Source organism: Carlito syrichta, unplaced genomic scaffold (genome assembly GCF_000164805.1).
Source record: "Carlito syrichta isolate Samal-C Ts95f unplaced genomic scaffold, Tarsius_syrichta-2.0.1 Scaffold316857, whole genome shotgun sequence".
Classification (NCBI taxonomy): domain Eukaryota; kingdom Metazoa; phylum Chordata; class Mammalia; order Primates; family Tarsiidae; genus Carlito; species Carlito syrichta.
Window position 1 is genome coordinate 332867 of NW_007260953.1, and position 24130 is coordinate 356996.

A 24130-nucleotide genomic window follows, 5' to 3' on the forward strand; every position below is an offset into this window, starting at 1 on the left:
TCCTGGTATTCTATGGCCCCAATTCTTTCCCACCAGATTTTATGAAATTGGAAACCCAAGTATGGACTGAGAGCCCTACATGGAATTCCTGAATTTTCTGCAAATCCCTAAGTTAAGAAGAAAGTCTCTCTTTGTCTTCTAGTCCCCTGGAGCCACAGGAGTTTCCCTGTGGTGGCCGCTAGGGCTGGACAATGGGGCTTTGTTTCTCTGATGCTCTGTACTGGGGTGGAGATATGGAGTGCCAGGGGGTTGGAAGAGGGCACCAGGGGAGCTTGTTATGTGACTCACTCTTGGTTTATAAGACTTGAGAGGGATGTAGAGAAGATTGTCATGTCATCCAGCTTCTGTGCAGGCCCTCTTTCTTCACTGCAGTGCTGGCCGGCTGGCCAGGGAAGGTGGACCAGGAGAGATGGGGGGCTACTTACAAAGCTGCATTGGGAGCCCGGAGTGAGGCAGCAGGACCTGGCAGCCCCAGCGACGGAAGCACTGAGGCTTTCCTGGGAGGCAAGTGGGGATGGTGCTTAGGAGACCCCACTTGGACCAGGGTCAGGCCATGGGACTGAGCCTTCTGAGAGAAAACACTAAACACTATAACGTGTTGTCAGCCTCAAGGACACCTATTCACATCACCTCTTCTTTGGAGTCTTCCCTTTACACTCCCCTCATTCATTCATTCATTCATTCATTTTTATTTCAGAGACAGGGTCTTGCTCTGTTGCCTAGGATGGACTGCAGCGGCACAATCATGGCTCATTGCCGCCTCAAACTCCTGGATTCAAAAGATCCTCCCACCTCACCCTCCTGATAAGCTGAATCTACAGTTGCATGCTACTAGGCCTGGTTGGTTTAAAAAAATTCTTTTTGTAGAGGTCTTTGTTGCCCAGGCTGGTCTTGAACTCCTTGGTGGTCCTCCTGCCTTGATCTCCCAAAGCACTGGGATTAGAGGCATGAGTCACTGTGCTTGGCCTGCTGCCCTCATTTAGACACACAGTTTGATATTCTTATGGATATCTCCCCTTCTAGACGGTGTGAGCTTCTTAGACTGGCACCTCACATTGTGGATGCTCAAAAATGGCTGTTGAATAGACCACTGTACCCCTGGAGAGGCAGAGAGGTTCCCAATTTTTTTTTTTTTTTGAGTTGGAGTCTCACTCTGTCACCCAGACTGGAGTGCAGTGGCACACTCCTGGCCACGGCAGCCTCGACCTGCTGGGCTCCGGCGATCCTTCCGCCTCAGCCTTCCAAGTAGCTGGAACTACAGGCTCGCGCTACCACGCCCGGCTAATTTCTGATTTATTGTAGAGATGAGGTCTCGCCAAGTTGCCCAGGCGGGTCTCGAACCCGCGGGCTCAGGCAATCCACTCACCTCAGCCTCCCAAAGTGCGGGATTACAGGCTGAGCCACCGAACCTGGCTGGTGCCCGACTTTTCACGAGGGTCTGCCAATATTGAAGCTTTTGCAGTTTCGAATCCCAGAGAGGGTCCTGAATTGCACATCCCTACTGAAGCCAGTCTATGGGCAGCTGTGCCTGGAGCTCCCTCTAGTGGAGCCCTAAGGCAGGCGCAGCTCCAGCAGAGAAGGAACCGCTGCTGAAGATGCCTGGACCCAGCAGATGAACTTGCTCCTTGTGAAGCTGGCTTGGCAAATGGCTGTTTCTCACTCCTCTTCCCCTCCGCAGCCTGTCAACTCCCCGATTCAGGTTGCAAGGAGGGACCACATTCTCTGCTTTACACATGGTTCCAGCAAGCAAGCGTCAATGATGATGGTTTCCCTACCTTCTTGATCCTATGTGCCTTAGGAAAAAGAAGAGCTGTCCCTGGGACCCTCAGCGGTCAGTCTCAATCCTATTCTTGCCTGTCTCAATAGGTGATCACTTTCGCTATTCTTTGGAATTCACTGGCATATTTACGAGGGGGGAGCCCCCCCAAAACCCCCATGGAATTATCTTTTGGAGGGCAGGGCCCTTGTAGTACACTTGGAATTTGGTTCTCTGGAGCAAATGGTCAACCAAATTTTTTATCTGGAAGTTTTGAGAAGGTTGCATCATGATTTTTGGGAGAAGTGTCCCAAGTTGTGGCAAACAGGTGACTGGTTCTTCCACCGTGACAACACACCTGCCCACACCACGCCAAGTGTTCGCCAGTTTTTAACCCAAAACAGCATGACCCCTGTGTCCCACCCTCCTTATTCACCCAATCTTTCCCCGAGTGACTTTTTTTGTTTCTCTGGATAAAAAAAGTCTTCAGAAGGAAACACTATACCCATGTAGAAGAGGTGAAACAAAAATAGCAGAAGCACTAAAAGGCATCAGCACTGACAAATTCAAAAATGATTTTGAGCAATGGGAAAAGTGCCTCGATAGGTGTATTGCGTCAAATGGAGAGTACTTTGAAGGTGACAAGTTTAAACATGTCAGAATAAATACACAATTTTTAAATAAAAGCATTCCAGGTCTCTTTTGGGTCCCCCATCATACTTCCAAAATGCTTTCTCTCAACTCTTGCTCGCTTTCTTATTCCTCTACAGAAATAAGATGCTAAGTAGCTGAGCAAATCAAGGCAAAGTGGAGACCCCAGGTCTGACCACAGCAGTTATAAGATCTGAGATACGATGCCAGTACCTACCTCTCAGAACATAAGCCAGGTTCTCTGCTATTAAGAGCGTGAGGGCTTGCAGCCTCATTTCCTGTCCACCCCAGGAGGCAAGTTACCACTCTGTGTGTTGCTCTAGGCCATCTGAATGAGCTGGGGCCTTTCACCCCAGGGGCTGCCGCCATGTGCCTACCTTCATTTGGGGGTGCCGGAGACTCCTCTGTGACTGCTTCCCCAGAGCCCACCTGCGTTCTGGCACTGAGGGTGAAGCGGTAGCGTGACACGGGGTCTGCTCTCTGCACTGTAAACTTGGTCTGATTAGGAGAGAAGTTTTCCACTGTCGGCTTTCCTACTTTGGTTCCATTAACTGGGGAGAGAGGTAAGTGGAATTAAACTTCAGCAACATGTTATATAATCTGTAGGGAGAAGGAGAACATCTTCCTGGCTCTGCTGGAAGGGGAAATGATCATGCTGCTTAGTGATCTTTAAGGCTTGGTTCAAAGGCAGAGCACTGGGCAAAACCTCCCTCCTGGCTCTTTGATTAGACCACAGGGTTAATACTTTTTCACAGATCCCACTGCCTTTAGCTCCCTGCCAAGTTATGTGGCTGATTCCAAACTATTCATTTTATGTTTCCCAAACTCTTTCAACGAGTTCCTGTCTTTTTTTCAAACAGAACTAGGGCAACACCACTAGGGCTTTTGATTGTTAACACATCCTTTGTAAAAGGCCTATTCAGTAGGTGAAGGGGTCAGATCGAGATATTCAGAATAGCATACAAGCATACAGTTGGCTATTAAAACTGTTAACAACACAACACCTGTCCAGTTGAGCTTCCCACTGCCTACTTTAGAAGGCTTCAAGTGTTTCACATGTAATGATACTCCTGTTCCTGCATGGTGATGCTAAGCTCTTGAGGCGAGGCCTTTCCATCCCAGGCTCCTGATTTGAGTCACTCCATGGTCACTTGGCAGCGCTACATACAGCTGCCTTGTCATGAATGACATCTTTTTAAGGTGTCTCCTGACCACCCGAGGACTTCTGTGCACATACTGTCTGCCCCATCAGATGGCAACTCCATTGGGTGAGGAACTCTCTCTCCTAGACTGGTAGGTGCTGGAGACTAAAAGATTCCTAAAGGCCATGGTTGTCTCCCTCATTAGACTGAAGTTCTCGTCATTTCACCCATTAGACTAGAAACTCCCTGCAGGCAGACCCACGTAAGAAGAGCAGGAGAGTTGGGCCTCACTTGCCTCCCCTAATCCCATGGGGAATGTTTTCTTTGGCTCCTCCATCCCACCACAGTGCCCTCTGCACCCATAGGCTTTCTACCTCAATTCCTTAGGAAAAGTGGTGAGAATGGGGTTTTTGGTTCCCAGATTCTCTAAGCGCAAGAGAAGGGCAACGTACAGGCCACGTATCTGAGAGTGTATCCAGTCATGATCCCATTGGGGTGTTCCGGATGATCCCATTCCAGGGTGATTGTCTCCAGGTTGGGCTGCCGGACTCGGAAACGTCTGGGGGCGCTGGGTACTTGGGGAAGGAGGAGAGAGCAGGGTAGATGTGGGGAGGGGAACAGAGAGAATGAGGAAAACACACAAAAAAAACAAAGCACAAGTATGAAGGCATTGACCTCTGGGCAACCCTCATGCTGGGTGCTGCTAAACCAGAACCCAGGAGAACCATGAGGTGTCCAGAGCCCACCGCCCCATCCAGGATGTTGTTTCCTCCAGGTTTGAGGACAAGTATGGCTCAGACTCTGCTATTTAGATGGGAAAGAAGTAAATCAAAATTTCCTTTAGCAACTACCCTGGATTCAGCACACATTAGGCTTGGATTCTGCAGATCCCTCCAAATCGGGCAGCGCCATTCCTAGGCAGGGAACCACGTATAGCTGTTTTGTACAGAGGCTGCAGTTCCTGATCCTCACAAGGATTTTCACCACTGGGTCCAGGCAGCAAGCCCAGGCTCCTGAGCTGAGAATGATGGGTTCAGGGGTGAGGAGAAGCAGCCCAGGATGGAACACCTGGCAAGGATGGAGAGCAGGAGTGGTGGGGAAAGCCGAAGATGAAAATCAAACCAAGGGGGAGGGAAGGACAGGAACAGAGAAAACAAGAGGAAAGAACAAGGAAAGGAGGCAGGAGAAAGAGAAAAAATAAAGGAAAGGAGGCAGGAGAGACAACAGTGAAGAAGGGAGGGAGGAAAAACAGAAGAGAGCACTGCAAATGCAAAGCAGATACTAGAATATTGGCAAGGACAAGGAGATGGACAGGAACCGTGTGGGCAACTGCACCCTAGGACCAGATCCAACCATAAACCTGCAGGAGGCAGAGGCTGCATCCAGGCCTCCCTCTGCAGAGCCGCCACACACTCAGGCTGCCTATCACGTGGTCGCATCTTAACATGGGGAGAGAACTGTGAAGGTCTCAGATGCTGGTCAATGAATCAGATGGCTCCAGGCGGTCAAGAAGAACATCCCGCCCTCTGCCTCAGGAGGTGGTGGGGTAGCCCAGACACCTGCAGTGCCCTAGGGGGTCCGTCCACACAGGCCGTTTGGCATCACGTCAGTAGACTACACAGGTCTTCTCTTGACACACGACATCCCATCAGGGCAGGTCACTTTGGCAATGGCGCTCTGTGGGGATGGCTGCAGCAGCTCCGCTTGAAGGTCAGCAGCTCCTTGAAGCATCACCGTGGTCACTTTGTGCCGTCCACACGGAATCACGCTGGAGCTGCTCCAGGCCCGTGGGTGCGGGCTCCCCTTGTCCTGCCCCACCCTGAAGAGCTATGGGCTAGACCTACCTCCTTCCGGGGTGGTGAACTCCTTCGTTTCACTGCGAGGCCCATCGCCTCTGCCGTTGACCACAACCATCTCCAGCTTGTAGTTACTATAGGGGAAGAGGCGGGACACCACGCCATGGAGGCGGTCACCAGGGAAGCTGGCTTGCTGTCTCTTCTGAGACACCCATAGGTTCTTCAGCAAGCTGCTCTCCCTCCAGTAGTAGGCCTTCGGGACAGAGGCAGGTTGGTGAGGGGTCAGGCAGGCACAGCTGGGTTAGTTGTTAGTGTTGGTGGTAGTGACTGGTCTTTCCTTTGCTTGCTACAGGCTTCAAATGACAATGGACCTCATCAGTCCCACACAGGGCCGGGGAGCAGGCTTAGGGTCTCCATTCATTAGACACTAGTCGAATATAAATTGATGCCAAGCAAGGAATAGGGGTTTTGGTTCCAATCATTTTTTTGATCCATGCCACCTCTTTGAGGAACAGGTGAGTTGGCCAAACTTACATCTGAGCTGGTCCATCATGAGACTTATTTCCAAGGTGGGTACCGGGTTGCTCAGGGTGTCCATGCCAGACCACAAATGTGAGCCAATGGTCCAGGTATGGAAAGCTCTGCTTTATGCTCAAAGACTACATCACCTTGAATTAGATTAGTATGGTTTAGATAGGCAGCAGGCAGGAGTTGAAAAGTAGCAGGCTGCCCCCAGAAGTCTTAATATGTGAAACGGCTGATTTAATTCTTTGAAGTAAAAAAATTTTTTTTGGTATTGTTTGAAGATCTTTAGGGATGAGACAGACACACGTTCTAGACAGTCACATGGTCAAGTCAGTGGGATGCAAGCTGTACAGTGGCAGAGATTGGATGGGATGAGATGACCATGGAAGGTGGTGGTATTGCAGGGGACAGAGAAGTGAGTTTGCAACATGAAGTCAATTAGCAGTGGGTAAGAAGCCACCGGCTAGGCTGCCATGCCAGTGTCTTCCAGGCTACCCATGGCAAGGGAATAAGTCCAGACTAAGAGGGGGACCCAATGGGAGCTTTAGCCAGAAAAATCCCCAGGCAAGTAGTTAAGGGAGCAAGTCAACTCTTGGGGAAGAGCTCATTCAAGTGCACACATCATCTTGCCATCCTTCCCCTACTTGCCAAATTCATCTCCCAAGAAGAGACTGGCCCCTTCCGTTCTGCCCCCAACTGTCCATCAGCCAACTCTTGATGATCCCTGAAGCCACAGAACCTGCGTGAATCAGGGTTACAGCCTCCCTCACTTCCCAGCCACTTTTTCAATAGAGCTACTCACAAGAGAGAGCTTTGTATAGCCTGAATATTCTCTCCCTTCTTCGCATTTCAGCTGACCCTTTCAAAGAGGGGAAATGACTGAGCAGAAACTGCTCAGGGGCAGGGAGGACCAGAAGCAAGGGCTCTGAAAATCCACATGCAGGGTCACCTGGAGCTGGCTGTGACAACAGGAAGGACATCATCACCCTTTCAGGGACTTTGCCTATTAGTTGTGGCTTTAAGAAGCCAGAGTGGGTGAAGCAAGCAGCATAGTAGGGGCCACTAGGAGAGGGGAGGGGTGTAGCTCAGCGAAGCCTCAACACTGCTCCTGGAGATGTGTGTGTGTTCACTCACACGTGTATTACAAATGCAATGTGCTGTGCATCACCAACCCAGACCCACTGCCCTTCATGTGCTCTGTTGCTGAGCAGAATCTCTCAGCAGATCCGTTGCAGGACACATCTGGGCGTATACATATTTTAGGGGTATAATTTTGAACAGCTAGCCCTAGACATCATCTTCTTGAATCAACTCTGGATCTAATAAATATCCCCAGGATCCCTTCCAAATATCCCATCTCCAGCATCTGCTACCCCCTGGCCCTGGTTAGTGAGCTGGTGGTTAGGCGGGTCGGGAGCTGGCTTCCTCACTCGGTACTCTCTGAGCTGGCCCTGGACTGTGTCGGCATAGACGCGGTTCCACTGAAGGTTGATGGCTGTGCTGTTCATGACTCGAATTTTAACTTCAGTGGGTGCGGCCCTGGGATCTGCAATGTGTTGGGACAGAGAACTGGTTATGCAGGCAGGGCTGACCCCTGACTCCAGGATCCCTTCTGACTTGTTTTCTGCTGGCCTATACCTCCTCTCCACTCAATACTGGTTACTCCATGAGAACGGGAACCATGTCTTCTCCATCAGATTGTACTGGAAAAAGTGTGTGTGTGTGTGTGTGTGTGTGTGTGTGTGTGAGGGGGAGAGGCTCAGGATGAAAGGGTGATAGTCCATGTGGGAATGACTCTGCCTGTATGTTTATAGGGCAATTATTTGCTGCTTTCCTGTGCTGAGTGGCTTCCACTTGCCCATCCATTCATGCTCCACCCTTTCCTACTCTGCTCCATGTCCCGGGAAGCTGCCTGCTCTGGACCTCATCAGCTGGGCTCCCTTGTTCTCAGGCTCCTGGAAGGGTCTGGCCAATAGGAGGTGCCAACAGGAGATCCTGGGGCAGGAGGAGAGGGAGGGTGGGTATCAATTCCCCTGGCTTCCTCTTGACTGGCCTACAGGTTGACATCCATGCCCTCTTCTGCCCAAGGCCACAGCTCCTGAGGGTGGTCCTTGTGGGTTATAGTGACTCATCCATCCCCTGCCCATCAAGGCTCAGGGTGGTACAGTGGCTTCCTGCTGCTGCCAGCCCTCAGGGGGCAGGAGGATCACATACCTTGCTGTTTCCCCTCTCACCCTGTCCACATGCTATAAATAGACACTTTTTTCTGAGAGTGCATCTGTTTCCTGCCAGGATCCAGCAAGAAACATTACCCACAGATTGAAGATGCCCTAACCTAGTTCAGGAAGTAATCCGGATCCTGCAACTACCTGGAAAGGGAAAGCTACTCCATCCCCCTGACTGATTTTTGTCCCCCTTTTCTCTACTCTGCTGCAAAAGCAGCTCTGCCCCATCCCCTCTAATCTGCAAGAGCACAGGCTCCAGGGGTAGAGGCATGCCACGGAAACAGTGGGCCAGTCTGTGAAGTCTGTGACCAGATGCTGCCTCTCCCACACTTACCATCTGGTAGTCCCCATCAGTCTCCTGTCCAGAAGCGTCCATCACCATGGAGGTGAGGATAGGGATGGACAGAGGGCCTGCTGATCCTTCTGCTCATATCTCTCATGAGTCCAATCCATAATGATCTCCAGGAAAGCGGGTCACAGGGTTCAGCCCTCACTTCTTCCATCTCACCATTATGAACACCACTGGCCCTACTCTTGACCCACACAATCCCTTCTGAGTCTACTCCTCCCCAAGCCCATCCTCCTCCCTTCTGTCTGCTTGCCCCGTCCACCTACATGATCTCTTCTTAGCTCAGATCCAGACCCCACAGAGCATGATGCCCTGAGCCAGGAGGGAACTCCCTCGACCCTTCTGCTTTGCTCAGCAGCCTACGAGATTGCTGTGCTGGGCAGAGACAGGTCACCACCATCTAGGAAGCCAGGCACGTACATCCACATAGATGACAGAATCTTGTTGCTTTACTCAGTGCCAGCCACCAAAGACCTTCTCTTTTTATACTTAATTCCAGGGGCTGAAGGCAGCAGGGGGAACACTGGCCATAGCTGGCCTGGAGTATTCCGGTCTAGTGCTCCGAAGACTCTCTATATCCTTCAAGGCTTCCCCTGGGGATCCTGCAGGGTGGCTCTGCTTCCTGTGGAGGTGTCTAATTATAGCTCTTTGGGATGAGCAGTCCTGAGGTCTCCCTTGGTCTAGTACGGCTTGGCAGTAAAGTAGCTTGCCTGGGACCTCAAGTCCTGGGCTCTGTTTTTAAGTCTGATATTTACTATGATGTTATGTTGCCAAGGGTTTTCCCTGTCCGGGCCCCCGTTTTCAAATCTGCAGAATGAGAGTACTGGACTAGGTGATGATGACATTCAGTAATTCTAACTAGTGTTCAGATGATAATGCTTCCACTCCTGTTGTTATCAGGTGCCTGTCTACTCTAGGTCACTACAGGGGATTTATCTTTCCTGGGAACTGGGTGTCCTCCCACAACCTGCCCCAACCTTCCCAGCCCATGAGAGAGTGGTCTTGTGTGGCCTAGCCACTTGGGTCCTGGCTGGCGGACAAGGTAGGGGTGGCTACTCACAATCTTCTCCGGAGTAACCAATGATAGTTTCTGGCTCAGGGCCCTTCCCAAAGTCATTTTCGGCCTGGACTTGGATCTCGTAGGGCACGTAGACAGGGGTCTGCCCCACCACGTAGCGAGAGCCCCACACTGTGACGTTGTTCCAAGTCTCTCGAGTCTCTCTCCGCCGCCACTTGACGATGTAACGCAGGTTGGGCCCAAAGGCCGAGGTGGCATTCATGGGCTGGGCAGAGAGGGGCAGACATGGTGAAGGGGAAACAGGCAAGGGTCCCGGACACGCCCACAGCTGGCCCTCCCTTCCAGTGCCGGGCACCCCTTCCAGATGTGCCCAGCACTGGCCAGCCCTCCTGCAGGGTAGGGGAGAGCACATCCCCTCCCCTGATGAGTCCTCCAGAATCCCTGAGTCCTGTGAACCCAGCAGCATTTAGATTTTCTATGACAAAGGTTTCACTCGAGACCTAGTTACTTTGACCCTGAGAGTCATCCACATTTGCAAATACAAAGGAAGCAAAAGCTTTATTATTTTGTTCTTTCATTTATTTATTTATTTGGTAGAGGCAGGGTCTTGCTATGTTGCTCAGGCTGGTCTTGAACTCCTGGCCTCAAGGATCCTCCTTCCTTGGGCTCCCAAAGTGCTGGAATTACAGGTGTGAGCTATCACGCCTGGGTGCAAAAGCTTTCTTTTCTTTTTTTAATTTACTTTTGAAAAATTGCTCCTTCCTATGACAGGAGAAACAATACCACACAACAGACATTAAGCTCATCTCCAAAGTCAGAAGGGAATATTGGTTAACTACAGTACACCTCCTGCCAAGAACTCAAAATTCCAGAACTGACTTGAGTTCTACTGAATCCAGGTGTGTTTGTCCTTCCCAACAGATCTGAATTCTTTAAAGGTGGGTATAGGCTGGGCATGGTGGCTCAAGCCTGTAATCCCAGAACTTTGGGAGGATTGCCTGAGCTCAGGGGTTCAAGACCAGCCTGGGCAACTTGGTGAGACCTCATCTCTACAATTAAAAAAAAAAAGTTGGACGTGGTAGTGCACACCTGTAGTTCCAGCTACTTGCAAGGCTAAGGCGGAAGGATCGCCTGAGCCCAGCCAGTCGAGGCTGCAGTGGGCCATGAGCATGCCACTGCACTCCAGCCTGGGCAACAGAGTAAGAATTCGACTCTAAGTAAATAAATAAATAAAAATAAAGGTGGGTGTATTCTGTTCTTTGCTCTCTAAGGGCCTGGCCCAGGAATCAGTCCCCTGGGAGCCTGTCATGCAGAACTGCAGACCAGGTGTCTTGAATCTGGGCATAGCCCAGGTGCCACTGCTTTCTTTGGCCAAGGCTGCTGTGAGACCAGCCTTCAAAAAGACAGGGATGTCATGATCCCAACACTGTATGTCCCCATTTCCAAAACTCATGGCACCAGCTCAGAATTGTTCATATTTCCCTAGCTGCACTTGCGCCTCTTAGACTGGGAAGTGGTTTGGGAAAGTCATTTTGAGACTGCATACCTCAATTTTGATTTGAAAAATGTAGTCAGTGAGCCAGGATGAGGATGGGATTTTGCAATCCTAGCCTGGAGAGAGTCTTTCGAGTGATTGAGTCCATGCCCTGACTAAAAGAAAACCTACACTGGACATACCTCAGAAGCTGCCTCTCCCTCATTTCCAACAATCTCCACTGAAAGGACCCCAGAACATACCAACACTGGGGATGGTGTCTGGCCTAGATCTTCCTGATGTCTAATCCTAATCCCTCCTTCTTTGACAGAAGTCTATTTGATTTTGCTGCATCCTCCATGAATTTTGCTAGCTGAACAATCTTTGGAATGTGGTCATCTCTGCTTCTATCTCCCCTCTGAAATCTTACTCTTAGTCATTTGTCCTGTTTGGTTTCTGGATGCCCAACTCAGAGTGGAGCTTGGTTTCTCAGAGACGAACAACCACCAAAGCCAGCCAGCCAGTCTGAACCACATGGTGGCCTCCGGTGTTGGGGTATGAGGGAGAAGGCTCCCAGGGGCACGCTGTCAGGTGGGCAGCCCCAGAAGGCTGGAGCCGGGAGGGACTATTACCGTCCATGTGATCTCCATGTTGTTTTTTCTGGTCCCCTCTCCCTTCACATCACTAGGATTGGACTCAGGGGCTGGAACACAAGCAGGCACAAAATTCAAGTCTGATTTGTGCCTTACCAGGGCACAGTAAGCAACCCTTCTCCCTCCCATCTGATGGCCCCTTGTGTGCTCTGTCTTTTCTCAGTGACTCTGTGTGCTGGGTCCCACGTACAACTGAACTCACTCTACCTTTTTTCCATATGCATACCGTGCTTTCCTAGCTAACATTTAAACTCCCAGAACAGGGCTGATTTCTTACGAATTTTAATCCCTTACCAGACAGCATTTATCATAAGGCTTTCCACCCCATGGGTGGTCAATAAGCCAACTCAATGTGGATGATCCCCTTTGTGGATTATCGGCTAAATATGTTTCATATCAGACTGGTTTATCTCTGGCATTTAACATTTTGGGGGAGCACTGCCACCCTCTATAAGCTGGTGTGATTTCAGAAATCTAAACATTGCCAAATGCGTTAGGAAAAGAAATATAATGCCAGATTATACACCCTTGGAGCCTGTCTTTGCTATAGCCCTCCCTTTAAAGCAGATAATCAATAATTACTCATATTAGTAATAATAAAAACGGCAGTTAACATTTACTGTGTACTGGCTGTATGTGGGGCATCATGGCAAGTACCCGACACGCAGTTTGAAGTTTTCACAATAGCTCTATGATGTATGAGATACATCGCATGTTGTTATCACTCTCTACTTCACAGTTCATGTAGCCAAGTCTCAGACAAGATAAGTGACTTCAGTTCACATGGCTGGGAGCTGAGAGGGCTCAGTTTGCGCTGTGGGGGTCTGGTTCCAGAGTCTTCTCTGGCAGCCCTCAGATACTCACGTGCTCCACTGGTTCGGTAGCGCTCAGACGGGAGGCTGGGGTGGCTGCTCCCCACCTCATTGATGGCAATGACCCGGAACTGGTAGTTGACATATGGGGACAGCTGGAGGATGGCTGAGTTGACACTGCCTGGGAACTTGGAATGGTCATGCCAGACCCCTGGTTGGAACTGGTCTTCTTCAAACTGGACGACATAATCTGAGTAGACAAAGAAGACAGAGCTATTCTGAGAACAGCCCAGGACACACATCAAGTGAGGCAGAAGTGGACCAGAATGCAGGAAAGACCTTCACTGCAAGGCCATCGCCACCCCTCTTTTCCTGCTTTGGAGCTCAGGGCCCGAGCTGACCTGTGATGGGACTGTTGTTATCATCCCCCGGGATCCAGGTCAGCCTCACACTCCTCTCAGCCAGGTCGGTGAGCTCCAGGTCCCGGGGTCGGTCTGGCCGTCCTGGCGGCAGAAGAAGACATCATGCAGAACTCCTGAGTTAATAGCCAGCCTGTGCCTGTGCTGGCCCCAGGCCGGACAGGTCCCTGATGGGCTTAGGTCTTCACGAACAGCTGGATCCAACCCCAGCCCTCAGGGGTGAGCACAGGAAACACCTCCTTCCCTCAGGGGCCCAAGAAAGAAGAGGAGAGCCCAAATCCCAACCCCTCTCCAAAAGGATCAAAGAATGCCGAGTGAGAAAATAAAGAGGATCATGCAGGGCCCAGAGAAAATTGGGGCCAACACCATGCCATCTTCCATCCCTATCCCTACCCTGGAATCGCTGCCCCTTCCATTAGCCCTGTGCTCAAGCAGACACAGAAGTGTGTCTCAAGTTTTTCGGGATAATTATCTTCTATTCTGTGTGTCAAGGCTCTGAGGGGACAGGACGAGAGGTTTGGGGTGTGGAGGAGGGCAGACAGGCTATGGGAGAGGGGGCAACAAAGAGAGCGGACCAGGCCAGGGAGGAGATGGAGACATGGTCTAGAAGTTTCAAAGATGAGCAGCAGGACAAAGGAGCTCCAGCAGGCTTCCAACATGGGTGAGGGCAGTACCTCTTGGGGCACTAATCTCACTGGGGTTGCTTTAGTGAGGATCAAGCCATCTGACCACGGGTTAATGGGGGCAGGAAATATCATTTCTCCATCCTGGCTCCCTGAACCAGCTATTCCCCTCTTTCAGCTGGTTGCTGGAAGGAGCGGAAGGTGGGTCCCATGAGCCCACATTCATGTCTGCATGTACACCCGTGCGTCCAGATTGGAAAGGGACATATAGAAGCAGATGTGGGAAGGTTGCAAAACACTGGGCCTCCAGATCACCTGAAGGACACAGGCTTTCCCCACCAGGCTTTCCTCTCCTTCAACACTTGTGGGAAGAACAGGTCACCCCTAGGGAGTGGAGAGTGTGACCGGGAGTAAGTGAAGTGGGTAAAACAGCAGCCAAGGACTTCCGAGCTCAACCTGCAACAGGAGCAGGAAGCCCTGACAGGGTTGTGACAGGGACTCAGGGAGTGGATGCGGGTACCTGAAGGGAGGACAGCTTTGGCAGGGAGTGAGGAGTATTCCCCAGGAGCCCACACACTGACACCCTTTTCTGAAGTGACTTCCTCCTCCTAGACTCCACCCTCTGGGGGCCCAGAGAGGGTGCTGGCGAGGGCCGGAGATTAGTGTGAATTACCTTTGGGCAGGGCAGCCAAACGGTTAGTTGGAGTGGCCTGATCAGCTGTAAAGGTAAGACGGGTTATCCAGGTTAGCAGGTTATCCAGGGTTAAAGATGTTCTAGAAGGAGGGGAATAGGCAGTTGAGGCATGAGCAGCTGCCTCTGGGCTGAGGTGTTCCAGGCATGGCTTTACCCACCCTTCCACAGAGAAACCCCCACAACCTTACGGAGGCTGTCCGTGTTTCCTCCATGGCTGGGGGAAGAACCTCCCCTTCCTTCCCATGCCAATATGACTGCGACGCCAAGGCCTGCCATCCCAGCAACTGTGCCCCTCCATGGACCAACACCAATGGCAGTGGGGCTCCCAGAGGGAGGATAGGCATGATGAAGGACAGCAGGAGATCGGATTCCCAGGAAGGGAGAGGCCTCCTTCCCCCTCATTTTGGACTTGGTATTTATAGTCCAGCCTGAACACAACACAGGAAGAGACAGTATCGTCTTGCTCAGTGCACAGCACACTGTGAAAGCCCATCAAAATCTGGGAACAGGGCAGGAGGGGAGAAAGGCTGGCAGAGGTTATAGGAAGCATAAACACGAAACTCAGTCTTGCTTTAATGATGGATTGTTTTAATCGACTTAGTGGTTTAGAGTTAGCTGTAAGAAAGGTCCAAATGATAACATGAAACCCATTTCCGCTTTCTCTGTATCACTCAGGCCCCCTTGGACTGTTGAGACTCAGAGGAGTTAATGATCCCAGTCAGGAGGTGAGCTGTCCAGCACAGCTTGTTCTGAAACTGGCAGCTCCCTGCCCTGAGATCAAAAGGCTAGAAGAGATCACCAGGCCTGGCCAGCCAGCTGACCACAGGCATTGATCTCAGAACTGCCTGGGCCATGGCTTCTCTGGCCACTGGGGAGGGTGGGACATGGGTAGTTAGTGCCAGGGTGAGCAGCGGCAGTTACCTAGCACGGTGAGGTAGGCCTTGGCTAGGTCTTGGTCCAGCTCGGTGCTGGCAACGCATGTGTAACTGCCCTGGTCCCGCTCTGCCACACCAAAGATGGTCAGTGAGTCATCTTCTTTCTTCATCCTGCAAAGGTACCACGAAGGGGTTGGGAGGAAGGTGGGGAGACAGGAGTGCTGGGCACTGCCTGCAACTTTCTTCCTGGAGGGGGATCTCGAGTCAGAAGAAACAGGGAAATGGCACAGGTCAAGCAGGGGAGCCTCGGGGACAGGAGGCTTCAGCTTGGGGACAGGAGGCTTCATCTTGATACTCTGATGGAGCATTTACTTCACTTGAAAGGGGGGAAGGGAAAGTGGGTGGAGCTCAGGTGCCTCCAAACCACGTTTGCTGCCTTCAATTCCACACCTGTGTCTGTCTCTGTGCCTGTATCATGCTGTCTTCAGTCTGGACTTGTCTCCTCTGCACCCAGACTCAGCCAGGCCTGTCCCTGGGCTCCTCAGAACTATCTCCCACAGAGGGAGGGGGGACCCCAGAGCAGGACGGGGCTTTAAAGCTGTCAGCACCAACAGAGCGCTGGGAGGCCTGCACAGCTTGTTCTGAAACTGGCAGCTCCCTGCCCTGAGATCAAAAGGCTAGAAGAGATCACCAGGCCTGGCCAGCCAGCTGACCACAGGCATTGATCTCAGAACTGCCTGGGCCATGGCTTCTCTGGCCACTGGGGAGGGTGGGACATGGGTAGTTAGTGCCAGGGTGAGCAGCGGCAGTTACCTAGCATACGCAAGGCACACCCCATGCAAGATGTCAGATGGTAGCTGGGAACAGCTGGTACTGTGTGCAACCAGCTGGTCCACCCCTGAGATGGAGGAGGGTAGAGTGAAGGGAGGCTTGTGGGAGGAGACTTGGCCCAGTGATTCTCAACCCTGACTGCACATTAGAAACCTCCCGGGTACTTTCAAACACTACCAATGCCTGAGTCCTACCCTTACACGAATGAAATTAGAATCTGGGGTGAGGGGAGGGGCAGGTGTGGGTATAGTAAAAGCATCCCAGGTTCCCTTACTGGCTGAGAACCACCTCTAACTACAATGACTACTAGTAGCTTGGGCCAATCCTGCCCTCTACTGGACAACAGGGGTGCTGCATGCAGGACTGAACAAACGGAGGCAGTGATGAAGCAGAGGAGGAAGAGGAGACAGGAAGGGTAGAAAGGAAAGGAGAAGGACAAGAGGAGTGAGGAGTGAGGGGAGAGAAGAACTGGAGGGAGGAAGGAGTGGGAAAGAGAGAAGAGAGAGAGGGGAGAGGTGCAGGAGAGAGAAGCAGGGAGCTGACGGGAGAGAGGAACCCAGAGGTTGGGGTGTCACCCAGGCCATCAACCCCTCCTCAGTAGCTCCTTGGTGACATGCATGACAGATGTCTCCTGTCCCTGGGTTCTTCAATGTCAACAGCAAGGGAAAAGAAAAAGCCTCTCAAACTAGCACTAGGAAGAGAGAAGGAGAGAACAAAAACCTGTTTCCAATGTACAGCGGCTCATCGTCCTTCAGCCAGGAGACAGTGAGTTTCAGGGAGGCATCGTGCTTCACTCGACACTCCAGCTGCACTGTGGTGCCCCTTTTGGCAACCTGGTCCTCAGGCATCCGGTAGATCCTGGTGGGGTCTGTGGAGAAACCCAGGGAAGCCGTCATTGACCCACTCTCTGCCCAGCACCCCCAAGCGGCCACACGGGGGGACACGTCTGACCTCCTGGCCTTGGGCCAACCACAGAAAGCGGCACAGTGTGCAGCTGCATGAATGGAGGGAAGTTCCAGGGGGGCGATCCCCAATAGTGAATAATCCCCCGAATACTTTCTCTCTGGCTCAGGAATATACCATGTAACTTCTGGGGTGGTGGCGGGGAGTTGGTGTGGGTCACAGGTCTCCCTTCCTAATTCCCTTTGGACCAAGCTGATGATAAACTGACTCAGTGTTCCCAGCACCTGGGCCAGTGGGAGGGACACGCAAACGCACCCTGAAGAGCTCACTCGGGATTAAACATCAGGTGGGGTACATTTCAAAGTTTGTATCACACACGAGCAAAGGCCAGATGGCTTCCTTGCCCCCCTCCGAACTCCTACCTGTGAACCCTCTCCTTTACCTTTGACCTCCAGGCGTACTTGGTTTTCGGCTTTGCCCAGAATGTTGGTGGCGACACAGGTGTAGATGCCTTGGTCCTCTTTGCGGATCATCTTAATTTCCAGACTGCCATTCTCATAAACATGGTAGTTGCCACCATCCAGGTTGCTTCCTTGCCCATTCTTAAACCTCACAACAGAGCAGCAGAACACACCGCATACTGAGAAAGGGCCGGTCCAGGGGCACAGGGGCAGCAACCCATCAGGAGAGACTGGGCAGCAGAAGGAGCCGGTGCAAGGAGTCTGGAGCACTGAACCTTGTAGGTTCCACCTCCAACCACTAGGTGTCTCTCGCAAGCCTCTGCCCACCTCTGGGCCTTGGTTTCCTCCGCTGTACTATGAGGCAGGGGTCCCTCAACTCCCAGACCATGGATTGGTACCGATCCGTGGCTTGTTAGGAACCTAGGCCGCACAGCGGGAGGTGAACAGCAGGGTGGGCAAACAGAGCTCCACCTTCTGTCAGATCAGTGGTAGCATTAGATGCTCAAAGGAGCAGGAACCCTATTGTGAAGTGTGCATGTGAGGAATCGAGGTTGCCTGCTTATGAGCATCTAATGCCTGATGATCCCCCCCCAATCCCCATCTGTGGAAAATTGTCTTCCATGAAACCGGTCCCTGATGCCAAACAGGTTGGGGACCACTGCTATAAGGGGTTGACTCAGATGATCTATCAAGTTCCTCCCAGCTTTGAACCTTTAGTCTTCCCGGGCCTTCTTGAGTATCTACAATGGGCCAGATGGGAACAAGAAAGGGGGGGACAGACGATCCATGCTGGGGATAGACTGGTCTCCTGGAACTTACCATCGGAGCGTGGGGATGGGAGATCCAAAGAATGGGCAGTCCAGCCGTGTCCGGTTGTAAAGAATCACCCTAATGAGCTGGTTCCGGGGAGACAGCATCCGAGGCGGCACATCTGAAATTCCCAGAGACCCGATCTTGGGTGTGGAGTCTAACGCTCCCATTTCATCCCCCTTGACCTTACCTCCACACACCTTCTCCCTACAGTAGCTTCCCAAGCACCAACTTCCCTTCTTCAAGAAGCCTCTCAGGATTAGGGAAGGAAGGAGGACGTTTATCCATCTCCCTTCAACCTGGCCTACATTCAATCCAGCTTTTGCAAAGGGCTTCCTCCAATTAACCAGCAGGTTCTACAGCTGCCCCTACACAGTCCCAAGGCATCTCCTAGCCTCTGTCTCCCACTGCCTTCTTCCTGCTCAAGGCAGGCAGCAAACATGCTCAGATCCTTGACATGGATATGTCAAAGAGATGAGACAGACCCAGTCCTTCTCATCAGAGGAGGGAGGGGGCTAAGATGGACTTCCCTGGTGGAACTGACTCTGGTGGAGCTGACTCTGTCTGCTCATCCAGCTCTATGGGTTTTAAGTCCCCCATCCTTCCCACAGATCTTTAGTCTCCCACCATCCTCTTGCCTCATCCAGCCTGGCTAATCTCTGGAGAAGAAAGTACATCCATGACATGGCCAAGTCCCAGGGTGATTCCACTGGAGGAGGGTGAAGGAGGAACCGGCAGTACAGGGTGGACTCACCTAGCACACTGACGAAGGCGTTGGCCAGTAGGTAGCCGTGCTCGTTGGAGGTGTTGCACTGGTACACGGCCCTGCTGCTGATCTGGGTGTCCCGGAAGATGATCGTGTCACCGGCCACCTCACGGTTTGGGTTGGGTGGTGCTGCTACAGATAAGAGACACTCCTTGTGAGAGAGGGGGAGGGCAAGGTGGAGGGCATTTGGGGCTCTGGCCGGGGTCCTGAGGACAACCAGGGTGCTGTGGAAAGCACCGGGTGGGTCCCAGATGACCTGGTTTCTGGCTTTACCACTACCCAGCTGTGTGACCTTGGGCCCTTCATCGAACATGCTGGAATTTGTTTCTAGTCTAATCTAGAATATGGGATTATGAATTTCTGCTCAACCTACATAATAGCTGGGCGGTGTGACTGAGAGCATAAGCTTTTCAAACAGAAAGGAGTTTGAATTCCATCATCACTCAACCCCTGTGAGCTTCGGGTTCCTTACCTACAGAATGGGAATAACATCATCTCATGTGGTTTTATGAAGATGACCTGACATTTTATGCGTGTACAAAGTGACTGGCAGAAGATCTAGCACATACTATTACTGCTATCATTTTAATCCAACATATATACTTAAATGTGTTTTGAAAAGGTTAAAGCAATATGCAAATAAACAGGACCTAGCACCTTTCCAGAGTATACCCCAAACATTCACAAAGTTAAATCCATAAGCCAGCGCCTATTGAGAACTCAGAATCCCTCTGTTTGCCAAAGCTCCCCAAGGAATGTGACTTAAGCTGAGAGAGGACATTCCCTCCCACTGTTCTCCCAGTACTACTGGCTTGGGATGCAGAGAGCAGAGGCTGGGGGGCGGCTGATGGGTCTTGATTCTCTCCACACATCACTCTGGGATCTGGAGCACATCAGTACATCTTTCTGGGCCTCATTTCTTTCATCTGTAAAATGGGGAAGAATCCCATCTTTTCCCTCCTCTAAGGAAGGCTAAGATAGAAGAATGATGAGCTGTAAAAATACAAAATTTCCAGAAGTGTAAAGAAAGTGCTTTTCTCAACTTGAACCACTACAAGGTGGCTTTTTTTGATAAGGTTTCTGAACTAGGAAGCTGATGACTTAGCTCACAGAATTCATGAACTCATTCAGGGTTTAAAAGGGAAGTCGGTGGAGGATGCAGAAGTCTAGCCCTGCGGGCGCCACTCCACAGATAGCACGTCTGAGCCCAGAACTGGAGAATCAGCAGAAGAAGGTAAATGAAGACAACGTCAGCATCCTTATCATCCACCGCCGGGTCTCCACTCAGCAAAAAGGTGCCAAGGAAGGCATTGCCAGCAACTTGTATACCTCCTTGCCTGGCAATTCTCATGGAAGCAGCTTTCCTTCCAGTCACTCCCTTTACTGTTCCCTGGGGAGAGTGATGGTAACCTTTCCAGGGCCAAGGCTCAGCTGCAAGTCCTGAGCTGGCATTTATTTAATGGTGCTAAGAAGTCTGTCCCCAAAGTGTCATTAGGACAGAGATAACTACAGTGGGCAGGCAGTGTCCATGTTTCCGCTTGTAGTTGGGAGATATTATTTCCTGGGGATAACTAGGTTCAGTCCTAGCTGGTGCCGGTGTGCTGCAGACTCACAGCAGCCCAGAGCTTGATGACTTTCTAGCCATGTGATCTTGGGCAAGTCACTGCATCGATGACAGCCTTATTTTCTTATCCTAAACGTTTGAGATCAAAGTGATAATAGGAGTGCAGCACTTAGCACAGTACCTGGCACATCATAAGTGTCTAAAAAGGTATAGTCTCACTCTCTCCTGTCTGTCTCCCCTCTCCACCTGGCTTCTACCAGCTGCAGATTGACTTAGATTCTGAGTTCTCTCCATCTGTTTTTTTTGCCTCATTTTCACCCTGTTGTTTGCATTTCCTCTGACCTCCTAGAGGAAGCAATGATCGGACATTTAAAAAAGTAAATACAACTGCAGAGACTATGGTGTGAAAACCTGACTGAGACCACTAGCTGGAAGGGGCCTAGGAGTCACCTACTTCCACTCCATCAGTCTGGGCAGGGCTAAATTTTCCAGTCTATGTATGCTCAGTAAATTGCACCTGTGCATCTGCTGTCATTAGGAAGTTCTTTCTCATATCCAACCATAATCTTGCACAGTACTGGATAACTGTGCTTCTTCTTTTGCCCTCAGTGGAGAATGAGACTTGGGTAACGAACAATATCGGGTGACTGAACTCTCCTCTTCCTTCCAAGTTCCAGCCATCACTCAGAGCCCAAACCCTCAGAGATGCAGCCACAGTCCCCAGACCCTGAATTAGGTTCTATAGTTGTTAAGGGGAAGAAAGCAGAGATTTGAGAAAACCTCACAGGAGCAGAATTGCTCTAACCATGGCAGCAGAACCACAGGGCTCTGGGCTCCCATTCTCTCACACAAAGGTGAGGTGGGTTTTCTGCCTCTCAAGATGTCCACAGAGATGGGCTGCAGAGAAGCCGCTGCCGACGGGCTACTCTCTCCCTTCACTCCTAGTGCAACCAGCGCTGGCCACAATGATGGGGATCTGGAGCCTCCGACAGGAGAAGAAGGAGATACAGGTGGGACGGCAGCTCGTTACTTACACTGCAAAGGTTCCCCATTCACCATCCATTGGACAGTGGGTTTGGGGTTCCCATTGGCTCGACACACCAGTCTCCCATCCTCGCCAGGAGCCAGGATAAGGTTCTTGGGTTCGTCCAGCCAGTAGGGAGCAGCTGGAAAACAAGTACAGGCACAGGCAAGGGCGTCAGACAGCATAGGGAAGGCAGAAGAAACCACATGGGCTCCCTCTAGGGCAGCAGGAGCCCAGGTACAGCACTAGACCCTCCCCCACCTGCCCCAGATGCCCGCCCGTCTATTTTGAGTTCACAGAACAATAGTTCTAAACTGGGGCTGCTCGTTGGAATCCCCTGCAGAGCTTTTTAAAAACAGAGATGCTAGGGCCTGTCTCAGATCCACAGAATCAGAATCCTAAGGAAGACTGGGTGGCGAACGCTTTTAGAGGTCACAGGTGCTTATGATGTGCACCCAAGGGCCCCACTGCAGAGAAGGTGGTAACATGGGCACTGGGTTGGTCCCTCTGGCTTCTTGTTGCATGATCAGATCCTTTAGGAAAGGCCTAAACCTTGATTAGAACAGTTCGTAGCTGGCCTCTCCTTTCAATTGTTTGGACAATTTTGTGAAAACGTGGATTTTTTCCTGAGAAGACTGTCTTTCAGGTCAGATTGTCAAAGATCTTGATTTCCTCCCAAAAGCTAAGAACCCCCTACTTTGTGCATGGTGCAGAAACCAAGGTCATGAGATCAATCAACTGTGTGCTAAGAAAATTCCTGTACTCTGAACCCAGACCTCATCCTCCCGATCATCCATGCAGCCCTAGACTGAGAAGTGACTGGCACAGCCTGCCACACGTGGCTGGGACTCATAAAGATGTGGCTCTATTGCCTGCAATCTCTCGGATGGGCCACCCCTGCTTTCGGGGGAGGAAAGTGCCTTAAAAAAATAATTTTGGTCACCATGACTCTTCGTTTTTAAAAAGCACGGCACCATGCACGTGTACACAGACAGCACAGGGCTAAGACAACACATTACAAACAGGAATGAAAAATGAAAAATATAAAGGCTCTGGGTATGATCCGTGGGCCATGAAGGAAAATTCACCTGTTGAGGGAGCTCCAGCACAAGGAGATTGGGTGATGATCAGGGAGTATCTCCTTCCCTTAATCGGCCCCCCCACACCATGCATGTGCATGTACACACACTCTCACATCCAGGATTCAGGGGCACCTCCATCCACGGCAGATCCTTTTTGCCACTACCCAGTGTTAGAAGCTTCCTCCACTCACCCTACCCCTCAACCACCCTCAGAGGGAAGGGTGGTCATGGTGTTTGGGGTTGGCAAAATAATCATAATGAGAAATACACACAACGTACCCTTTACTCTCACCGAGATCGTGTGCCGGATGCTGCCCATCTTGTTGGAGGCCAGGCAGAAATACTCCCCAGAGTCTTCCTCAGAGACATTGGTGATACGTAGAGCCTTGTTAAAGTTCTCAAACTTGGCCTTGTCAGATGGGAGGTCTCCCCCTTTCTTGTACCATGCGATGTCTGGTGTTGGGCTAGGAGAAGCACCAAGCAGGAAACAAAGAACTTAGTGCTAAATGTGGCCCTCCTCTTCTTCTGTAGAGCCTGGGATACCCAGGGGTCCTAAAAGGGAACTTGGGTCCAGGAGGATGCTTGTCCTCTAAAATCTGATCTTTCCTAGATAGAGGTGTTCGCTCAGTCAGAAAGCCTGAGGAACTTAGTTAAGGCCCCAAGAGATTCCAACGCACATACAGGATACCTAACCACCTCCTTTTCTCACGACTCAAAGCAGAGATGTCCAGAGAAGGATGGAGATGACTATGGTTTGTAATATCCCGCTCACTAGGGGTTGCTTGCTTCTCTTTTTACTGTACTACTGGTGTGCACCCAAACGTGGCAAAAACAGGGCATAGACAAACTCCCATCCCATTCTCCTGGAGGGTGCCTAGAAGGGGAGGTGCCCACTGTACGTACACCCCAGAGGCAATGCACTCCAGCAGGAGGTCCATGCCACGAAGCACCATCTGACTGCTCGCGGTGCCCTGAGGATACATGAAGCTGGGTGTTCTTTCTGCAACTCCTCGGGCTGAAAAAGGATAAAACGAACTCCCGTGAGCCTCCTTCCAGGGGGCTGACCCAGCTAGGCCAACGCTGTCAGGCAAGAGAGAAATGTCATCATACCCCTAGCCGGACCTCCCAGCTGAAACCACCCCAAGGACCTGGGTGTCATTAAGTGAGGTGTGTTAGGAAGCTCAGGGCTCCTTGGCCCTGCCAGCACATGAATGTGAGCAGCTCTAGGTTTTGAATGGCTCTGCTAAGAGGAGCCCAGCTTCCCGCAGAGTTCAGGAAACCTCCTCTTCCCTGGAACAGGGGAGGGATTGTCCGAGTAGTGAGAGGTCTACTCTCTGAGCACTTTGTGTTGGGATCCTGGAGGCTACTGGGGCCCCCAGGGCAGGCCAGCTCAACAACAGTCCTTCTCCTCCAGACAGGGATGTGAAAGACAGAGGAGGCGGGTACCGGGGCCACAGGACAGACAACCTGCTCTTTGGGACCCTGAAGACAAGGAGCTGGAATGGAGCCATAAAGCCCCACACAAACAGTCAGAGATGCTGGGAGAGTTATTAATGGTTTAGTAAAGACATGGAGAGAATTAATGAGCAGAGATGACAGGAAACCACTCTGGGGCCAAGACCATTGTGCCTACTTGCTAATAACTTTGGAAGGGAACTGGGGAGGAAGATGGTAATT

General features: G+C 51.3%; 1 protein-coding gene across 3 annotated transcripts in view; it reads right to left on the reverse strand.

The window, feature by feature from the left end:
• Positions 1–24130, reverse strand: part of NFASC (neurofascin) — a 101606-nt gene that overhangs the window by 31127 nt on the left and 46349 nt on the right. The window contains exons 8-24 of one of the 3 annotated variants that reach the window (XM_021707362.1): positions 23357–23468; positions 22733–22917; positions 21382–21513; positions 18772–18915; positions 18027–18138; positions 17189–17355; positions 16564–16711; positions 15059–15183; positions 14117–14161; positions 12803–12904; positions 12454–12651; positions 11569–11639; positions 9505–9727; positions 7301–7416; positions 5394–5598; positions 4002–4124; positions 2785–2958 (exon numbers count right to left, since the gene is read on the reverse strand). In XM_021707362.1, the coding sequence (XP_021563037.1) occupies positions 2785–2958; positions 4002–4124; positions 5394–5598; positions 7301–7416; positions 9505–9727; positions 11569–11639; positions 12454–12651; positions 12803–12904; positions 14117–14161; positions 15059–15183; positions 16564–16711; positions 17189–17355; positions 18027–18138; positions 18772–18915; positions 21382–21513; positions 22733–22917; positions 23357–23468 (2382 nt within the window). Of the gene's footprint in view, positions 1–2784; positions 2959–4001; positions 4125–5393; positions 5599–7300; positions 7417–9504; positions 9728–11568; positions 11640–12453; positions 12652–12802; positions 12905–14116; positions 14162–14704; positions 15184–16563; positions 16712–17188; positions 17356–18026; positions 18139–18771; positions 18916–21381; positions 21514–22732; positions 22918–23356; positions 23469–24130 lie in introns of those variants that run through there. The other 2 variants (XM_008074681.2, XM_021707363.1) reach the window with 2 other exon arrangements.